This window comes from Musca autumnalis, unplaced genomic scaffold (assembly GCF_047663935.1).
Source record: "Musca autumnalis isolate F117 unplaced genomic scaffold, ASM4766393v1 scaffold_3, whole genome shotgun sequence".
NCBI classification, from domain to species: Eukaryota; Metazoa; Arthropoda; class Insecta; order Diptera; family Muscidae; genus Musca; species Musca autumnalis.
This window is the reverse complement of record NW_027411866.1, coordinates 253,063,310-253,084,202: the sequence shown is the minus strand read 5'-3', so window position 1 is coordinate 253,084,202 and position 20,893 is coordinate 253,063,310. Positions and strand designations below refer to the sequence as shown.

Sequence of the window (20,893 nt, the reverse complement as noted above, 5' to 3'; positions counted from 1 at the left end):
TTTCTGAATTTTTCTGCTTTCTCCTATCTGCTCTAGTCTCCGAGATATCCACGCTCCGACGCGAAAGCTTAAACTTTTTTAAGTTATACAATTAATATTTTAACAATTACAATTTTAAAAACACATTTCAAAAATCAAAGATTAAATTTTCGATTTAGAAGTATTTAATTTATTGAGGCAAAGATGGACAAATTATTTGTCACTTTGGTCCATGTGGTGTACAATATTTGACATGTGTGTCATAAGTGTGGATATGGAACAAATCGACCAAAATTCTATTTTTAAAAATTCTCTATAACTTTTATATTTCAATACATATTCCTCTATATTTATGCAAATATATTCTATATGCTATTAGTAATAATTCAAGTCAAAAATATACATATTTTCTTTAGTCAGATCCAGGCAGTTGTGACGCAAAACATTAAAATGCGATTATCTCAAAACGGGCAAATGGCGTGTGGAACACTTAAGCATGATACCAAAGATTTGTAAGGGACATAGTTTTTATTCTCCTATTTTGTAAGCTTTTCCTTTATATTTCATAAATGATTTGTTTAAAAATGGGTATATTTCAAACTTTTTGGTGGCTACTCTACGAAATGAAACATTTTTTCATGAAAAGCGTCAATGGTTTCATTATTTGTGGAATTTGTTATTTTGTTTAAATCTTGTGTATTATATTGCATAAATTTTCTCAATAACGATATGTAAAATTTGCCTCAAATCATGTCCAACATAAAAGACAATTGTAAGTAATTTAAAGAAAAACAAGTGAGCAAAGGCTATAGTCGGGACGGGGCCGACCATGTGATACCCTACACCACTACCCCTGTGCATAAGCTTTTCACTGGTAAACATTTCTTTTAGGGAATATAAACCGACTACCACCAAAAATAATATCCCTCTTTGTCTCTGGGACCCCCATAAGCAACCAAAATTTTGTGACCATCCGATCAAAAGTACGACCTGTAGCTTGATTGCAAAAAATGGAAGAATTGGATGCATTACCGACTATTGTGGTATCTCCCTTGTTTGACCACCTTCGCCAACCTGCTTTACACCAATGTAAAGGTAATATTTTCTTCTTCCATTGACAGGCTTTGTCGTTGGAATACCCCTACTAGAAGCCAATATATTCACAAAGAATAAAACTTTGAATTTGTCTCCAAATGAGTTTTTCCCCATTCTGACCCTAAATATTATCCGGCTATCACCAAAATCAATAGGCTTCTTCCTATGTGGGACCCGCATCAACTCCCAAACAATTCGTGACGATCCGATCAAAATTGCGACCTGTGGCGTGATTACAAAAAAATCGGAAATGGGATGCATTATCGACTATTGCCATATCTCTGCTATTTGACCACCTATGACAACCTAATTTACATCGTTGTAAAGGTGATATTTTCTTCTTTCCTTGCCAGATTTTGCTTTTGATATACCTCTTGAAGAAACAGAGATATTGGCTTCGAAATAAAACGTTGACCTTTCTCCAAATAAGTGTTTGCCCATTCCGACCCCTGAATATTATCCGAGCATCATCAAAATCAATAGGCTTCTTTCTTTTTGGGACCCCCATTAACCCCCAAAATGTCGTGACCATCCGATTAAAATTGCGACCTGTAGCGTGATTACAAAAAAATCGGAAAATGGGATGCATTATCGGCTATTGCCATATCTTTGCTATTTGACCACCTACGACAACCTGCTTTACACCGTTGTAAAGGTGATATTTTCTACTTTTCTTTCCAGGTTTTGCTTTTGATATACCTCTTAAAGAAACAGAGATATTGGCTTTGAAATAAAATGTTGACTTTTCTCCAAATAAGTGTTTTCCCATTCCGACCTCTAAATATTATCCGACCATCACCAAAATCAATATGCTTCTTCATCTGTGAGACCCCCATTAACCCTGAAGTTTTCGTGCCGATCCGATCAATATTGCGACCTGTAGCGTGATTTCCAAAAAAATAGAAAAATGGGATGTATTACCGACTATTGCGATATCTCCGTTATTTGGTTACCTACGCCGACCTAGTTTGCATCATTGTAAAGACGGGATCTTCTACTTTCATAGTCAGGCTTTGCTTTTGGAAAATTTTCAACCAAAGCTGTGATATTTGTCAATATAATTAAATTCGCAAAAATGAAAATTGGGGTTTTATTTGCTACTATTGCGATATCTTCGTTGTTTGATCGCCTACGAGCACCTACTTTACATCATTAGAAAGGTGATATTTTCTGCTTTCATTGTCAGGTTTTGCTTTTGGTATACCCCATACAGAAGCTGAGATATTGGCTTTGGAAAAAAACGTTGTCATTTTATCCACCTAAGTTTTTTGCCATTTCCGACCCCTAAATATTATCCGACCATCACCAATAGGCTTCTTCCCCTCCGGGACCCCCATCAACATCCAAAATTTCGTGACGATCCGATCATAATTGCGGCCTGTAGCGTGATTACAAGGTTTAGATGGACAGACGGACAGACGGACGGACGGACGGACTGACGGACGGACACACATAGCCAGATCGACTCAGCTCGTCGAGACATTCATTTTGATATATATAAGTATGGGTCTACGACCATTATTTCGATGCGTTACAAACTTTTTGGCCAAAACCAACTTATAATACCCTCCCCACATAGTGGTGTAGGGTATAATGAAATCAGTAATCACCGGAAGGGTTATTAAAGTAAATAAAAGATAGACTGGATTCGTGATGTAAGTATAGACAATGACAGACGAATAGGGACGGACGGAAGTGATCATTACAAAAAAATATTTCGATACATAAAATTATTTTACATTTTTACTCAACTAATCGATCATTCCATCACGCAAAAAATCTACCAAGACAAATAGAGTCGAAATAATTGAATTTTCAAAGTTCAAAAAACCTGGTATCTACCAGAAAAGAATACAAAAACAAACAAAATAACTGAACGATGGGGTTTATGACCAGGTAAGAAACCGGTGAATTGTTAAATTTTGTCTGTCTATCATTAATTTATTTCATTTGCCATTAATACATATGTAATTGTTGTTGGGCATATGTATTTCTGTGTATGTGTCTAAAAATGTATTGTTTGTTCAATTGTCTTTGTGTTGGATGCATGATGAATGCAAATTATTAACTCCTCACTCTCTCTCCTTCAGATCTCTTTCCTACATTTAATAAAAAACTCATGAACTTATCCCATTATAAAACGAAATAATACGAGAACGTAACGAGTTTGATGTTTGTAACTAAACAAATATTACATGATGATCGTTTCTTATAACTGATTGCCTAACTTTTTCTGTTGGTCCTAGCAGGTTATGCTAGCATTTTTCGAATCCATTTACACCTCCACTTCCTTTTCCCTTTGTTCGTTAATCAGGTGTATGTATATGTACAACGACCCGGTAAAATAGTTTTAGATCCATCACATGGAGAAAAAATAACAACAAGCAACAGCATCTTCTAACCCCAAAACATTGGCATTTAGTTTTCTAGATTTTTTAACCCCGCCCCCCACACTCGCTTACTAAGCCGGCATATTTAGAGTATCATTCATTAAAAAAAACTTGTATATCAAATAGTAGGAACAAATGATTAAAAGTTTCAAGATATCTTATATATTTATCCAGGTATTATCGATGGCTATAATCGTAATTCGGCCCATAGTGGATCTGCCATTATGAATAATAGTTCGAATGCAATGCGTGAAGAATCGTCCGGAAGTGAGGACAATATGGAATCTCCATCTGTGCAATTTTATTTGGGTACGGCCCCAACTGCAACAATAAGTGCAAGTGCCGTTACAACACCGGCAATCTCACAACGTACACCATTGCCAACACCTTCCCCATTGGAAGCTTACAATCACATTGGTGGGGTTGTCACCAGCAATCATGCTAATGTCATAAGTTCAAGTAATGCTGCTGTTGCCGGTGCATCATCTGCATCCTATAATGACAGGTATAGTGATTTTTGTTTTTTGTCTATAGAACTTATTGTTTGCTAACATAGAATTAATAATTGAGATTGTATGTGTTTTTGTCCAATTTCAAAAGTAACACAGTGCTACAAAATTTTATTAACTAATTTAGATATGCTACTGATCATCAAGCGAATGGTGAAGTGGTTGAAGCTAGCACAGATTGTAAGGTGGCATTTAATGGTGCGAAGATTCAATAACTTTTATTTCGGAAGTTCCGCTCTTAAGACCAGGGCTCGGTTGTGATATGATATAGAAATGAATCATGTTTCGCCTTCATCCCTACCTATGGATTTGTTGACTTCTGCAAAGAATGTAGTGATTATCACTCTCAAGTACATATACACCTTTTTCAAATGTAAATTGAGACATTTTACTTGCAATTCGAAATATGTTATGGCATTATTACCCTATATGCTTTTTCACATGTATGACATCAGCTGGTCTTTATATTAGAATACCGAAAGTGACAACATACATGTGAAAAAGCATATGGTGTAATATAGCCATTAGTTGTAATTCGAAACATTTCAATTGTTATTAGAATTATTCCATTTGAAATTCGAATCATTCCATTTGAAATTCGAATTATTCCGAACATAAAACTAATGCAAATAAAAAATTGTATTTTTTCATTTCAAATTACAAATGGAATAATTCGAATTACAAATGGACAAAGTGGAATTACAAATGGAATGTAACGAATTACAAATGGAATTATTCGAATTACATCTGCAAAAGATGTACTTTTCCTCAGCCCTAGAAGACCAATCACATTAAAAATTTAATGACAGTCGGATCATAAAAACCCCCTACTAACCCATTTTTTTAACAAGGGCATAAAAAACGGTTTTGTGTCAAAAAATGACAAAATTGGAATTGGAATTTGCCACTACCAAAAGTTGAAGATGTGATGCTTGTTCTTTTCTGAATATACATTCGAACTTCTCTATAACGAACTTCCCTGTAACGAAGTGGTTTTAAGGTACAAGTGAAAATCCTCACACAGATTATTTTTTGTTAGGATTTTCATTTTCACTCTTTATAACGAATTTTGTTTATAACTTAATAATTTGTCGGTCCCAAAGTGCTACGTTATAGAAAACTACGACTGTACTTGGGTTCACCCAATCACCTTAGGAACCCTACAGTTTGTGGACCTGTTTTGGTTAAATTTTTCCTTCTCCGCTTGCTTGCCATTTTAAACGTATGGTCACATTAGGCAAATATTTGCTCTCAGCAAGCGCACACTGACTGTCGCTGGAGCAAATATTTGCCTTTTGGGATAGCATGAGGTCTGAACTGAGCAAGTATATTTACTCGAAGATTTTGTCCACCTGGAGTTCGGTTGAATTATAATGTCGTAAATCTCCTTCTCGGAATGCATGTTTGGGTACATACACACGAATTTTTATACTTCCTTGGCATCAATGACCTTAGAAGTGTTGACTTCTGGCGGATTATCCTTGGACTCTACAGTTGTTGTTGTTGTAGCAGCATAGAAACCTACGTAGAAGCATAGGTTTGATGCTGAGTTGGCAGACGCTGGCCAAAACACTATGGTTTTGGGCCAATCCGGTACGAATGAACCCGCCCCGTGGGATTGTGGACTCTACAGTAGTTGTTGTTGTTATACCGTCAGCCTTTAGGCTAGAAAGGGTATATACACTTTCATACGGGCAAAATGTGCCTCATCGAAATAATGGTTTTAGACCCCAAGTATGTTTGGACGAAATGTGTTTCAGACAATTTGGAGTTGATTTAGCAATGTCCGTCCGTCTGTCTGTCTGGCTGGCTGGCTGGTGCGCATGGTAGCTCTCGAACGGATGAACCGATTCGGTTCAAATTTTGGCTTTCGTAATATTTTGTCCAAACATAGTTTAAGTTCGAAGCTGGGTTATTTGGGACCACTCCTTCCGATACGTCCTTCACAAAAGTTCGAAAACGTTTGGAAAATTTGTGCGCACGATAACTCTTGAAGGGAGTAACCGATTTGGTCCATACTTTGCACATCGCGAAATTTCTTCCAGACTTAGATGAGGTTCCAATATGGACTCAATCGGCCCACACCTTCGGGAACCTTCCACACAAAATTTCGGATAAGTTCAGTTTAGGACCTGCTCTCAAATAGCTTTGATTTTTGTTGCAACAACTTGTATTCACTTCCCCCTTACGACGGTACAAGTTTCATCAGGGGCCATACTTCCTGAGAAAATGGCCGGAAAGGTGCAAAAAGCCCCTATGACACGTTGTGTAGTGGTTGGAGCGCAAGATAACTCTCGAACGGATCTGTCGATTCGGCCCAAAATTTGGCCTTCGTGATATTTTATCAAAACATAGTTTAAATTCGAAGATGGGCTACTACCTCCCCCACTCCCCCACAAAACTTCAAAAATGTTCGGAAAAAATGTGCGCACGATAACTATTGAAGGGAGTGACCGATGTAATCTATACTTTGCACATCCTAATATATCTCACAGATATAGATCACGTTCGAATATGGACTATATTTGTCCTTCTGGTACCTCTCACACAAAATTTCGGATAAGTTCACTTTAAGACCTGCTCTCAAATCACTTTGATTTTTGTTTAAGCTATTTGCATTCGCTACCTCCATTACGACGGTAAAAGTTTTCTCAGGGGCAAGTCCATATTTCTTGGGAAAACAGCCCGAAAGGTGTAAAAAACCCCTATGTCACCATATGTGACGGTCGGAGAGCACGAAAACTCTCGAATTGTTCAACCGATTTGGTCCAACATTTGGCCTTCGTCATATTATATTCAAACATAGTTTCATGGGCAATACCGGTCCACAACTTTCAGTACATCTATTTACAATATTTAAAAAAATGTCACTAAAATGTTAGGACGATGTCACTTGAATGTGGCAACCAATTTGGCCCAAACTTTGGATCTCCTAATATTTTATCAAAATTTAGTTTAACTTCTAAAATGGCCAATATCGGTCCTCCCCAAAAAGTGCCTGCCCTACAAAAGTTCAACATCTGTGTCTTAGTGCAGTTAATTCCTAATCCACATTTTTGTCGGCAAGTTGAAATGTCCAAAAAGGGCCACAAAATGCTGAAGAGACCTTAAATACATTCGATCTGTCCGGAGGTGAAAGTTTCGCTTCACATTGGCTGAGGGTATATATCTGTCGGCAAAGCCGACTGACACTTTTTTACTTGTTGTAATAGTGTTTATTATTGTATGTTTGTGTGTTCGTTCTTTTGCTCAATCTGGACTCTACAGTTATAGTTAGTTATAGTTATAGTCTCTGTCGCATCTTGATTGTAATTCTTTACGGCATGTGCCCATATAGGAGCAGCTGTGCAGCCATTTGTGCTCCCAAGTTCATTTTTCCATCGTCTATGTTACTCTGTAGTGCGATTCTGTAACTAGTTAACGACAGAATTACCGACAATTATCGATGACTAGAAATTTTTAATTGCTATTAATTTCGATAATTAGCGAACATTTTCGGTAATTTACCTACGAACATAAAGTAGTCGCTAAACCCTACCGAAACCGTAAGTGTTGCCAACTTTTAATTCAGCTTTTCATTCATAATTTTGCGTTTGAATTTTACCGATTTTTGTCGGTAATGCCAAAAAAGTTACAGAATTCCACTACTGATCTTCCTTAGTTGGCTTGGCCGGAATCGACGTAGTGCTCAGGTCATCGTCGAATAGGAGCGCTCTTTTATCCAGTTGCTCGACGAGTTCCCTTCTCTATTTCTCTAAACTATCCCCTATAATCTCATGAGGCGAGTGAAAGTCGTTCCCGCCTAATCTTTCGCTCCGATCAGCCGAAAATGGAGTTTCCCCACTCTTGGCTCTTGGTTATGATTCACTTGTCGCTGGTACAGGTGCAAAGAAATCCATACCTAAACAAACGTAACTATTTTTTTTTAACTTTTCCCATCGTAGTTTGTTTTAGGGGCACTACCCAATTTTTGGTCCACGGAGGATCTAGAAATATCCTTGGAATTTGGGGAACATGGAGAGATATTGCTTGGCAATGTTCCAAAAAGTTTGAGAGAATGAAGAGATGTTGAGACAACTATGTCTGCGATATCTCTATAACAGTTATTACTCAACACATCACAAAAACACCCTTACCATTCTCCTTGTGGGCAGACGCGCCCAGTAGAAATATTGGCAGATTGATGGACCAGCATAAGATTACCTTCCAAACGGTTAAATAATTGCACACCCTGTTTATGGGAAGCTCGGGTACATTGGTCACTTGCCCACGTTTAGGTCAGAGATTAATCACATTTCCCGGATAACTGTCTCACGTTTACCTCCACTTATTGAGAGTTCTAGTAACCTAAAAAAGAGTTGTTGTTGTAACAGCATATGAGCATTTGTTTGTTTATTCTTCCCCTTAATCTTGCTCAGCATCTTTATCTACTTTTAGGAATGTGATTGCTTCGATGGGTTGTAACCATAAAGCTACTGGTGTTAGTTGAGCAGGTTTGGCAGGTCAGTTGAAAAGGGCCTGTGCAGCATGTTGGTCAGATGTTTTGCACGGTGCTATCAATCCTTGCCCTATAGGAATTTTGACGCGACACAAAACCTACTCTGGTTTGTCGTGGCAGCTGACGCTGCGCAACTGCAATATATGGGTGATGTACTCCGAGGACCGTATTCATACGATAGTTGTTTATGGAATCTGCGTCTACATATGAGTGAATAGTATTCAAATCAGCCTGATAGGGTCAATGTCTTGGGATTGTCTCATGTAACGTATCGTCCCATTCACCATATGATGGTTAGGATGGCTCCCACGGTAACACCAGAACAAGTACTGCAACGAGAGCATGTCATTGTGTTGCTGTACTGGTAGAATATTTGTCTCTTCATGTAGATGGTCCACTGAAGACATGAGGAGGTACCCTGATGCCGTTCTCAGGGCGGCATTCGTACTAGTTTGAATATTTTTCATCGCCTTGCGCACATACTCTCGGACCACACTGATGCCGCATAGCTCAGATCTTTGTATCCTCATGTAAATGGAACACTGAATACATGGGAAGGCACACTGTTGCAGTTCTCAGGACGGAATTCTGAGTTGTTTGAATATTTTCCATTGCATTATGAACACATTAGCCCCGCATAGCATATCACTGATCGATCTATCGCGTTATATATATGGTTAACAAGGTTTCTTAAAAACCACCCCGAGTACTGCAGGACTAGGGTCTTGAGGACCTTGTTCCTATATCTCAACTTGTGAAGATAGCTGTGACATGCTTGGATGACTTGAACATGCTGTCGAATGTGACCCCTACTATCTTTGGATAGTTAGTGGTCGGAATTCTTCTACCATCGATCATGACATTCAACACAGTGCTGACCTCTGCAGTCCATATGGTAAACAGAGTGGCCGTAGGTAGATTTAGTTGCGGATATTTCTTAATCGCGTGGAAAAAAGTGGTAAGATCAGTCTAATAGGAGTTCAGCCTTTCACAAATGACATCAGGGAAGTTACCTGACGTCAAGATCGTACAATCGTCCGCATACGTTACGATCTCACTGCCGTCTGTATGGGGTGGAATACAACGGAACATGGGAAACTTCCTCTTTAACTCTACGGGGCTTGGATTTCTTGGTTCCGAATTCCTAAAACGAGTATTTTTTGTAGTAAATACACACATACGTTCCCACAACATCCCCGAAGGGATAGGGGAGACCTATCTGCACGCCAATTCATATTGGTTCAATGATATGGGACCTAATTTTTATCGCCAAGTCCGAACGGCGTGTCTTACAACACCACTTGTAGAGAAGTTTTTCATAGATGAAGTACTATGGAAAAGTACGCCACCATTACACTGAGAGGATTTGCTACCGCTGAAAATTTTGATGTTCTGGTCAGTAACTGAATCGCAGACCATCATAGGGCAAGGCGGACGTCCTTACTGCATCCCTTAGTAAACTTAGGGGTCGATTTTGGATAGCAACTCAACTATAGTTGCGTTGCCAGAAGAGAAAATCATACAATTAAAATAAGTGAAACGACACAAATTTTGGTCAAATTCATTCAATATTAGTGTTTTGAAGTCTGAGCTACTAATTTAATTGTAAAAAGTATGAAATTTCAATGCGGAAATGGAAATTTCTATTATTAAATTTGCTGTCGGCAACGCAACTGGAGTTGGGTTGCTATCCATAATCGATCCCTTATTATTTGGAATCTAAATCCATCCTGTACCTTTATCAACAAGCAACAGAATTGATATGAAAGCGATTGTCTAAAAAATTGTCACCTTGCGGACCTGATATCAAATAGCATATATGTGAAAAGACCTTCTGTCGAACGAGATTAGAATATCTTCTTTCGAATTTCCTCACAATTTTCAATTTTTCCGGAATATTGCGAGAAATTGTTTTTATAATTGCAAAATGAAGGTCAACTATGTAGGTAAGATTAAGTCCTCACTTATTCATGTGTCTTGACATTTCCAACAATATTTGGAACTTGCCGCCAACCTATTATTGTAGCACTGTGTTACTGTTTCGTCATACTCACCCTCATTATTATCATTAATTTATTTTAATTTTATTTTTTATTTATTCTAAAACAATTTTACGAATTTCCAACAACGTTTAGTGTTTTTATGATACATGACGGTCATCGTCATAGTCCCTCAGTTTCGTCTGAACGTTCAGATCGTTCATCGATTACAGTACCACCGCGTACTAAAAAAGTCAATCATAGTAATGTGTCATTGTCGTTGACCACAGCAACAACAACAACATCAACGGCGTTGACAAATGCAACACCAACAAGTCAAATTAATACACCCATGCAACAACCACCGACACCACCAATAAGTGGAGGTGTTGGTAGTGGCGGCGGCGTTAATCCTTTAGCAGGAGTTGGTCGTGCACCAATACCTCCACCACGAAAATCGAACCAAAGGTTTGTTGTGTTTGCTTTTATATGTTGTCCCCCAGATTGTTTGATGTTTTCTGTTATTCTTCCATTACCCAAATGCAAGAGTGGACAAAATAGGCTGGTGCCCATAATAACACCTCTCTTTACACAGATAATGTACCACTTTTTCAAGCATAAGTTAGTAGTGCAAAATTATTCCCCAGCTAAAATACATGCTAATTTCCTTATCGTTATTGTTTTATCCTCAAATCACAACACAGCCAAAAATTAAAATTACAAAATGTTGCCTGTATCTGCATATGACACATTTAGCCAGGTGGTAATATTTCTATCAAGATTTGAGAATATCTCTGTTTATGGTTACAGTGGTTTTTTTATATTAAGTTTAGGTTGAACACTAACGTATTTATATTCTCCCCTCCCCAATTATTTCACAAAGCATGAACTCCCATTTCTCATGTATGTTTCTAACGCTTCTCTCTTTTGCCTTCTGACGTTCATATTGTTCAACCTTCTTAACATTTTCTTTTCTAATTTAGATTTTGTTTTGTTTTTCGATTTTCTTTTTTTCTCTTGCAATTTCAGAAACTCGAAACAAAAATCTACCACATGAATTTTGTTGTGTGCCACTGTTACCACTACTTCTACTACTACTTGATAGACTTGATTTCTACTTATACGACTACATACTATACTATATTAATTTATTTATTAATTAATTTTTCCTCATTATTACTATCGATCGATGTATTTGTTTATTGTATAAATGTGTAACTTCATTAACTCTCATCCCAATCTATTATCCATCTATCTGTCTGTCTCACTTGAAATTCATTTTTATGTAATTAATAAAATTCATTTTTATTTTTTATGATTTATATGTATGTGTTTATTTGTGGTAACAACATTGTGTTAAGTTGTATGGGTGTGTAACGAAGGAATCTTTAGCAGAATGTAGCCAAACATGGACACATTTCTCAGTAATTTTCTTATATACAAAGCCGATTGTCGATTTGTTTCGCGTTCAATGTCAATCATCGCAGGCTTTCTCTTGACAGGTTGTTGTTGCAACAATATGTGATCGTTTTCCGCATTTAAGCTTTAGTATGTTGGGCAGTCTTGGCATTCAACCGTTGAAACCACTTTAACAGGCCTGTATTACACTCTACACAGTTGTTTTAGCGATTGTCTTAATCCGGCGTTCGTATCTAATTAATGTCTCTGAGTATCTCGTTTATCACTAGGAGCCAAAACAATCGTGATATTATTCTTCCCTGAAATGTGCCCTTGTCGACAGACTTCCTATTAGAACTCTTTCCTATTTGTGAGTTGATAATTCTGGTCTCCAGCATCTTATCGATCTACTCAATGAAGACAGAGGAGAAACCCAGATAAGATAATGCATTGTGAATTGACCCAAACTTGAGATTTTTAAAGATAAAAACAGCTCGTTTATATTAGGAGCAAATCAGAGACGAACATGTATGACATAACCTTTATACTATCAGCGTTTTTAGACTCCTCTATGTCTAGTATAAAGTTTGGTCAATTCGGTACGAAAGAATCCGCTGTCGTGGTTTGATTTGTATTAAGGTTGGGTGCTCGAGTTCGATTCCCAGGCCAGACAGCATCACATTTTCAATGGTGGCAAACAGAGCTCCGCTCCACTCGCGAGTGAAATTCCTCTCGAATTCGAGCAAATTAAGGGGGGAAACTTGCCCCCTCCCCAACATCAAACAAAAACGTATCCCACCCCAAATAAACTTGCCCCACAAACACCAAAAATATTGCACCCAAAAAAAAATTACCATCTCCCCCCAAATTTTCACTCGCGAGTGAATCGGAGCTCTGGTGGCAAAAGTACCACACAGTGTAATGTTGACTGACGGTATAAGAGAAGTTTTCAATGCCCCTTCGGAGACGTTTGTGGGCACATATGTTGGATCTTATTTCTAGATTCACCGATCTTTCCAGAACTATCAACAGAAAGGAAGAAAGGCCAATTCATCTGTAGTCTTTGGGTAAAGAGTGACTTGGTCTACCAGTCTTGGGAATAGAGGTAATCCTTACCTCCTTCGGCGGACTCCGTATGTGCGATAACACAGACTAGCCCTATAAATCTCCCTTTGGTGTGGGATCAAGTCTGGAGACGCATATAGCAGTCGAAGTATTTATAAGTCTGCGAAGTTTTTGAATAGATTCACCGACGTGTTTATATATGTGGGACATCCACCACACCTCAATTTCGACTGTCAACATCCTTACAACCGAGGAAGTGAGCACTTATTAGCCACAGCGGAGTTAATTCCTACTCCATATGGTATTATGATCCTTCAAGAATCTGTATGCAGAATTAAGTCCGTCTATCGACCCGTTGAAGTTTACCCAACAAGCCCTTTTAGCTTTCTTGACCTCTTGATCTATAAAATAACCTTATTGCAATGCCACAACCGTCCTGGAAAAGATTAAACCTCGACCACACAGATTATTGGAGGCGATACCCAGGATGAAACCACATCTCCCCAAGTGGCCTCAAAACCATAACTCTCTGGGTGAGGAAATTTCTCGATTCTACATCCCGACAGCTAATGATTTTCACTTCTTTATGAACAATCCCACGGCAGCGGTTTCTTTGTACCGGATTGACCCCAACACCAAACCTATACTTCTACTTTGGCTTCTATGCTGCTACAACAACAAAAAGTGCTTTATGAAGGCCTGCTTTGCCGAAGCACGTCTTACCTTTATCCACACTGTGGGGGGACTTCCACACCTGGATTTCGTGATGTTGTCAGCATCCTTACAGCCGGAGAAGTGGGCACTTATTAGCCACAGCGGAGTTAATTCATGATCCATCGCTTCTATTCCTACTCCCTATGGTATTATGATCCTTCAAGAATCTGGATGCAGGCTAAACTCCGTCTACCACCCCGTTGAAGTTTACCCAACAAGCCCTTTAAGCTTTCTTGGCCTCTTAATCTATAAAAGAACCTCATTGCAATGCCACCACTGTCCTGGAAAAGATTAAACTTCGACCACACAGATTATTGGAGGCGATACCCAGATTGAAACCACGTCTTCCCAAGTGGCCTCAAAACCATACCTCTCTGGGTGAGGAAATCTGTCGATTCTACATTCCGACATTTAATGACTTTTACCCTTTATGAACAATCCCATGAAGGCCTGCTTTACCGAAGCACGTCTTACCTTTATCCACACTATTGGACATCCATACCTCGATTTCGTGATGTTGTCAACATCCTTACAGCCGGGGAAGTGAGCACTTGTTAGCCACAGCGGAGTTAATTCATGATCCATAGCTTCTATTCCTACTCCGTATGGTATTATACACCTTCGGAAATCTGGATGCAGCAATAACTCCTTCTACCGACTAATTGAAGTTTACCCAACAAGCCCTTTAAACTTTCTTGATCTTTAAAAGAACCTTATTGCAAAGCCACCACTGTCCTGGAAAAGATTAAACCTCGACAACACAGATTATTCGAGGCGATACCCAAGCTGAAACCACGTCTTCCCAAGTGGCCTCAAAACCATAACTCCCTGGGTGGGGAAATCTCTCGATTCTACATCCCGACAGCTAATGACTTTTACTCCTTTATGAATAATCCCACGGCAGCTGTTTCTTTGAACCGGATTGACCCCAAACCAAAAGCGTTTCGGCCAGCTACTGCCAACCCAGCACCAAACCTATACTTCTACGTAGGTTTCTATTCTTCTGCTTTGCCGAAGCACGTTTACCATTATCCACACTGCCAGATAAAATTACTCTCCAGCAGACCTTCTACTAGCAGCCAGCGATCATCAGTGATCTTCCCTTTGGGGTCAACAATTACTTACCGGTAGGTCGTCTGGGGGTAGTTACCTGATTCTCAAATAGACCAGCACCAGATGTGTTTCATATTGCCTCTGGGGATCGTTTCGGTCTTATGAGACCCACGCGACCATCCTCAGGTGATCTTTCACACTTTGGTGGTACGAAGGAAGTATAGATTCTGGGTTTGGCCGCTTTCCCACATATGAAGATGTCTCAAAAGTCTGCCTATTCACCCGGTTTGTTGCAGTTCTGCCATTTATAAAAGCGATGACGCGTGATGGACGCTATGGTTGGCACGGGATATGACAGCGACATTGCACCCCTTTGGCACGTCTCCTACGCGAATTTTCGGCTTGGACGACGTTTTCACAATATTTGCATCATGACAGCTTGTTGGGATTGCGGATTTCGTGCGTCCTTCGGAGCCTGGAATTCAGGAGGGTATAGAGAATTCTTGGGTATATAAAACCAAGTCTCTCTAAACTCCATGTCCATCATTGTGTTAGGATTCTTCCTATAACTATAACTATAGGTTTGCCAATAAGTCATTTTATGATTTGTCTCCTTGATGTTAGCCGTCCTTGAGGCAGTGGATGAAGGAAGAGAGTTCTGCTTTCCACTCTTCATTCAATGCCGAAATTGCGTTTTTCCTGAAGGTGGATTGTATCAGTCTTGGGCTGTGCCAACTGAGGACAATGCTTGGACGCCAAAAGAGGATGAAAGACTGTGTTTTCCACATCCTCACCCGACAGGGGTGTATAACTAGTATTATCCATCCGGTCACTGAGGCCGATGGTGTCACATCTTTCCTACAGAAGATTATTCAAATACTCATTAGTCGCCTGAGTTTTTGATTCAGTTTGTCAAGAATTGAGAATCAGTCTGCACCATTTCCGACTTGTTGGGGATTTTGGATGGTACTCATCGTCTTGTTTCAAGCATCACCTTATGATTCCATGCAGGCTCAAGTTTGCAACCTTATTCATCATCACCTGTCGTTATACCTCTTCCGCTGGAAGAGATTTTATGCGACACATTGCTCTTCCGCTCTATCGCTATCGAATTTTACAATACGACAAGAACGGCTACTTTGATAAAGGCACCTTAAAATCTGATGGCCCTCTGGGTTGCTAAAGTCCCGCAAGTGTACATGTCCAGAGTAGTAACCCATCAACGGGGAGTCACTTTCGGACATAGTACCACGCACGTCTACCCATTCAAATGATCAAAATGAATACATTATCTTACTTGCGTGGAAAGTGAGAATATGTGAGGTTATATTTCCCTTATTTAATAATTCGTATGGTGGACATGTGAAAAAGCAAGCTTTTATAGCTATTATAATGTGAAAAGTTACGCTGAACACTTCCCCCTTTTAGTTTAGATATGCTAGTGTTCGTTCCTTGGACCATTTCAGTGTAAATCTTTAAATGTCATTAAAATTAAAACAAAAACAAACAGTACATAAATAAATGTTTTCCTTCAAAATTCTTCTTCTTTATTTGCCTATTCGATTTTCGAATATTGGCGACCAAAATTAAACAACAAATAATTAACTTTTAAATTTCTCTACTTTCAGCCCCCTATTAAGATCTCAAAGCTCTGATTTAACGACATCCAAAGATCTTTATACCCTATTGGGAAGACCACAACCACCAAACACTCAGCATAGCCAACTAACGAAAACATCAGCAGTTAACAATAATAACAACAACTCTGGACCAATATCTGTAGCAGCAGTGGCCACAGCAGCCGGTGTGGCAAAATCTATTAGCGTTGCTGCCAATAATAGAGCAAAGAAAATGGTTAAACAACATAGTACAGCAAGTCAACAATCTACCTCATCGACATCATCATCGGTGCAATCAGCACCGGAACAGGGGGCCAGTGGTGGCAGCAAACAACAATCGCCCAGTCGCTTTTCAACATCATCGTTGGAACGACAAATAATGCAACAACATCACCAGATGCTGAATAAGGCACCCAAATCGGTAACACCCATGACATTTCCCAGCCTAGATAGAGATTTTATCACATCAGTTTCAACCTTACAATCGGCTGGACGTTTAAAATCAGAGGATTTAATTTCCTCCCAGATTGCAGATTCAGTGCCCAACATTTCGGATACTTATCACAGTGATACCCAACTAAATAAATCGGATGAAAGTGCTGCCACAGCAGTTGGTGGTGGTGATGGCAATATTAAGAAACGTAAAAAGGGTTTACGTTTTGGTTTTGGTAGTAAAAAAAATATTTCAAGTTCTTCGGATACCAGCACAAAGTCAAAAAATACATAGTTAAATTTAAATTTGGGTATGCCTAAAGTATTTGCAAAATATTTATGTAGCATGGTCAAGAAGAAGGAGTCAATTAGGAGAAAGAAAAATTGAAGAAGAAATCTCAAAACACCAATAAGCAATAAATTGGACTCGTTTAAAAAAAGTCTTCCATTTTTTACAAAAGAAAAGAAGTATTTCATAAAAAAGACAACAAAAGTAATCTGAGGTACTAATAGGTTTAATAGGACTCTTAATTGGCTCTGTAATTCACACTTCCCTAACGCCCTCTCTCTCTCTTTTTGTTGTTAGTGCCTTTATATTAGAAAATAATTTATAATTACATATGTAAAAAAATCATGACAGAATTTTAAATTTTTAAGCGAAATTTTGGCAGCATGTGACAGTTGTAAAGTAAAAAAGGTTAATCCCTAGTTTTATAAATTCTACTTCAAAGGCCTCATATCTTGTGGTTTATTTTTCTAAACATAGTCCTTCAATGTAATTCTGTAACTTATTAACGGTACAATTTTCCACAATGCTACCAATATATTCGAGTATGCTAGCGACCAAAATAAGGTTGCAGCTAACACAAATGGTTGGGAACGGTGTTGTTTGTTAACTTTGTTTAAACTTTGCGTCTTCATTTTTACTGATTTCTGCCGTTAACCAAAAAAGTGTTACAGAATTTTACTACGCATTTCCGACTCAACTTCTTCAAAAAATCACAACATTACAATTTTACAAATATTGCCTCCCTTTCGGTAATCTGAAGTCAAATATTCGTTGAAAATATGAGTAGGAGATGCAATATCCATTACCCTAAAACCTAAGCCAAAACAAATCGAATATTATTTTTTCTTGCCATTTCTAATTTTGAATAAAACAATAATTTGTTGTTGCTGCAGAATGCTGAAACACTTTATGATCAATATGCTTTTGTGCCCACCTAACCTTTTATCTATATTTACATCTCTCCTAGATTCCGTGCGTAGACCTTATTGAGAATATTAGAAAATGTTTATAAAAGCAAAAAGTGAGGTTAGGTATGGTTTTTATCGTCTAAACAAGGATTTTAAACCACATGAACAGTCTTCTTCTTAATATAGAAAAAGTGAGGTTAGGTTTGGGACAATCACAAATTAGATACATTTTTATTAATTCATATACAGAAAGCTATCCCATAAAATTACAGAATTACCCCCATTATTAGAAGTCTTCTTTTGTTATAGTTTCGATTTTCCGAACAGATTTATAGCTTTCCTATTAATTTTATATTAAAAGTGATCATTAAACTTCAAGGAGGACCTTAATGGCTTTAACTTTTTATGTACAAATTATATTTTTTATTGCCTGCAAATTTGTTTATTTTCGCGTTTTCATATCCATTCATCCAATAGTAAAAGAAAACATATAATAATGACCCTTAATCACAGAAAGTATCTGTATCTAGATTCTCCTACTACTCGATTATAAGACTTAACCTATACAAAATTTTTTTTATTGTCCATGATTCGATTTACAATCCACAAATCCACACACCGAAATCAACATGTGCTTCAACCATATATAAACCTCGAGATTCGGAACTTTAGTCATAATAAGGAAGGTTGAACTGTAACTAGGTACCTTAATCATGTTTGATTAAACTGAATATAGGCCCATATCTAGAGCATATTAACACTCTCGTCCTGCAAAGGAGGACCTATGTATATAAACCCCGAGATTCGGAAACCTAATCATAATGTGGAAGGTCGAAATGTGACTACATAATATGTACACCCCTCCTGAACATGTCGAAAATGATTGATCCAAGTAACGGGTCTGAATATTTTGGCATATGTACGCAGCTGAGGCCACACCCTTCCATTACTATTGCGACCACTCAATTAATTTCGATTAATTAATTGTCCATTGATACGTGCAATAGGCGCGTTTGCTTTCCAGATGGGGCAAGGGGTCTTGCATTCCATTCCAACCTAATCCAGATTTGAGATGCTGCAGGCCTACCGGAACTACTACTCGCCCTGGTCTATATTAACACTGTTTGTACTTAGTGCTTAGGGGATTCACAGAGTTGCCGTGTTAGCATATCCGCCTTGCATACAGATGGTCGGTGCTTTCATCCCTGACAATAATGTCACCCTCTGCAAATTGCTAGCCACATTTTCTGAGGTTTAGTACCGTTCGGATTCAACATACACATTATCGGATGTACAACAACAACATACGCCCCCTTCATTCTCACCTGCCGTTGTTTGGCAAAGGAGAGACTCTCTCAGAGGGGCTAATACACAAAATATTTGAGCACCACTGTCCTATATAATTGATTATATAAGTTTCTTCTTGTATTTCTGAGATGGAGGGGAGAAATTTTGATATTTTGCAGATTTTGATATTTTGCAGAAACCATAACCTCAATTTTTTCACCATAACCTGACATTTTTTAAAGTTTTTTTTTTTTTCAATTAAATTGTTTTTCTCATAGGGACAGGGGAATGCGTTATTTGATCGGATTAATATTATCAAAATTTATACCAAGTTTGGCATTGTTATTCCATAATCTGACAATGTTTGTGTTTTCTCTAACCTCATTTTTTCTACCGCTACTTTTTAATATTCTCAATATTGCAAGAGTCTTGGTTTTGTAGCACACAGTATTGATTTCAGCGATAATAATAAATATTTTTTATAAATACGATTATAACCTATAAAACATGAAAATGACTATAAAGTTTTTTTTACAGTAGATAATATGTGTTTTCTATAGAAAACATTGAATAAATATCTTTGCATTTTCTGAATATGAAAATTAAATGATATTTATTTCTTTTTCAAGTAATGGTTTTACGACATAAAAAATCGAAAAATTGAGTATTTTTTATATACGTTTTTTTGTCTTTGTCTTTATTAAAAGATTCACTAGTTTTATATTGTAAACAGCACTGAATGTTTAAAGAAAAAAGAAAGAACACCATACTTAATTTAAATATTTTAATAAGCTTATAGCACTAATTTATATTTTTTCCATTAAATTTTTCAACTTTTCCCTTTTTTAAATAAAGGTTCATATCTCTGGTTTCATAAATTATTTATTCTAAACTCATTTTAAAATGTATAACGTACTTATATAAAACAAAAAACAACAACACTTAAAAATGGCCAAACAAACTTTCCAAATATGATGCCTTATTTGTGGACAACAAAATCAAAAATTTTTTTCTCAACATCCTAATCCAAAAATTATACATGACATTATCCCTTATTGCTTCCCCATATTAAATAATTTATAATTATAGTTATTAATAAATAAAAAAATAATAAATCCTGTAGCCAATATGAATTGTAAAGAAAATCATTCACTTCCTATATTTAGCCAATTACAATTTTAAAATTTGAAATGGAATGCAATTAAAAAATATATTTTAAGAATCCCTTTGATTTGCTTACACAAAACAATAAAGCTGTTGCTTTTTTCACCTATAGTTTAGACCATAAAATGATATTACTGAACAATTGCGTGTTTTAATTATTGTGCAACAATTACTTAAAAAGTTAATTTTTTTAACAACAATTTCCAATTGTTGTAGTTTGGAGAGCAATAATGTATGGATAAAAAATAAAAAGATAAACATCGACATGAACTTATATTTTCTACAATATTTATACAAACAAAAAATAACATAGATAAAAAAACCCAACGTTGTCTCTCTATTGTAATTTGATAAAATATTATATTACTATTGTATAACATTTGTAAGCGTATGAGAAATGAGAAATATTACAACTTTATATATTGTAAATTATTAATAAAAATTATTATTTAATTAAATAAACTGGACTTAATATTAATACTATGGTCTATTAAAAGAAAACTGTTTATGAAGT

The 20,893-nt window shown here is 37.3% G+C and overlaps 1 protein-coding gene across 22 annotated transcripts in view; it reads left to right on the top strand.

The window, feature by feature from the left end:
- Nucleotides 1-20,631, top strand: part of Stim (stromal interaction molecule) — a 57,123-nt gene extending 36,492 nt beyond the window's left edge. For 4 of the 22 annotated variants that reach the window (XM_073977878.1, XM_073977881.1, XM_073977880.1 and 1 more), the window contains exons 10-12: nucleotides 3,618-3,969; nucleotides 10,607-10,918; nucleotides 16,309-20,631. In XM_073977878.1, coding sequence (XP_073833979.1) covers nucleotides 3,618-3,969; nucleotides 10,607-10,918; nucleotides 16,309-17,026 — 1,382 coding nt within the window. In that variant the 3' untranslated portion in view covers nucleotides 17,027-20,631. Of the gene's footprint in view, nucleotides 1-3,617; nucleotides 3,970-10,606; nucleotides 10,919-11,479; nucleotides 11,771-16,308 lie in introns of those variants that run through there. The other 18 variants (XM_073977886.1, XM_073977889.1, XM_073977888.1 and 15 more) reach the window with 10 other exon arrangements.
- Nucleotides 20,632-20,893: the final 262 nt, after the last annotated feature.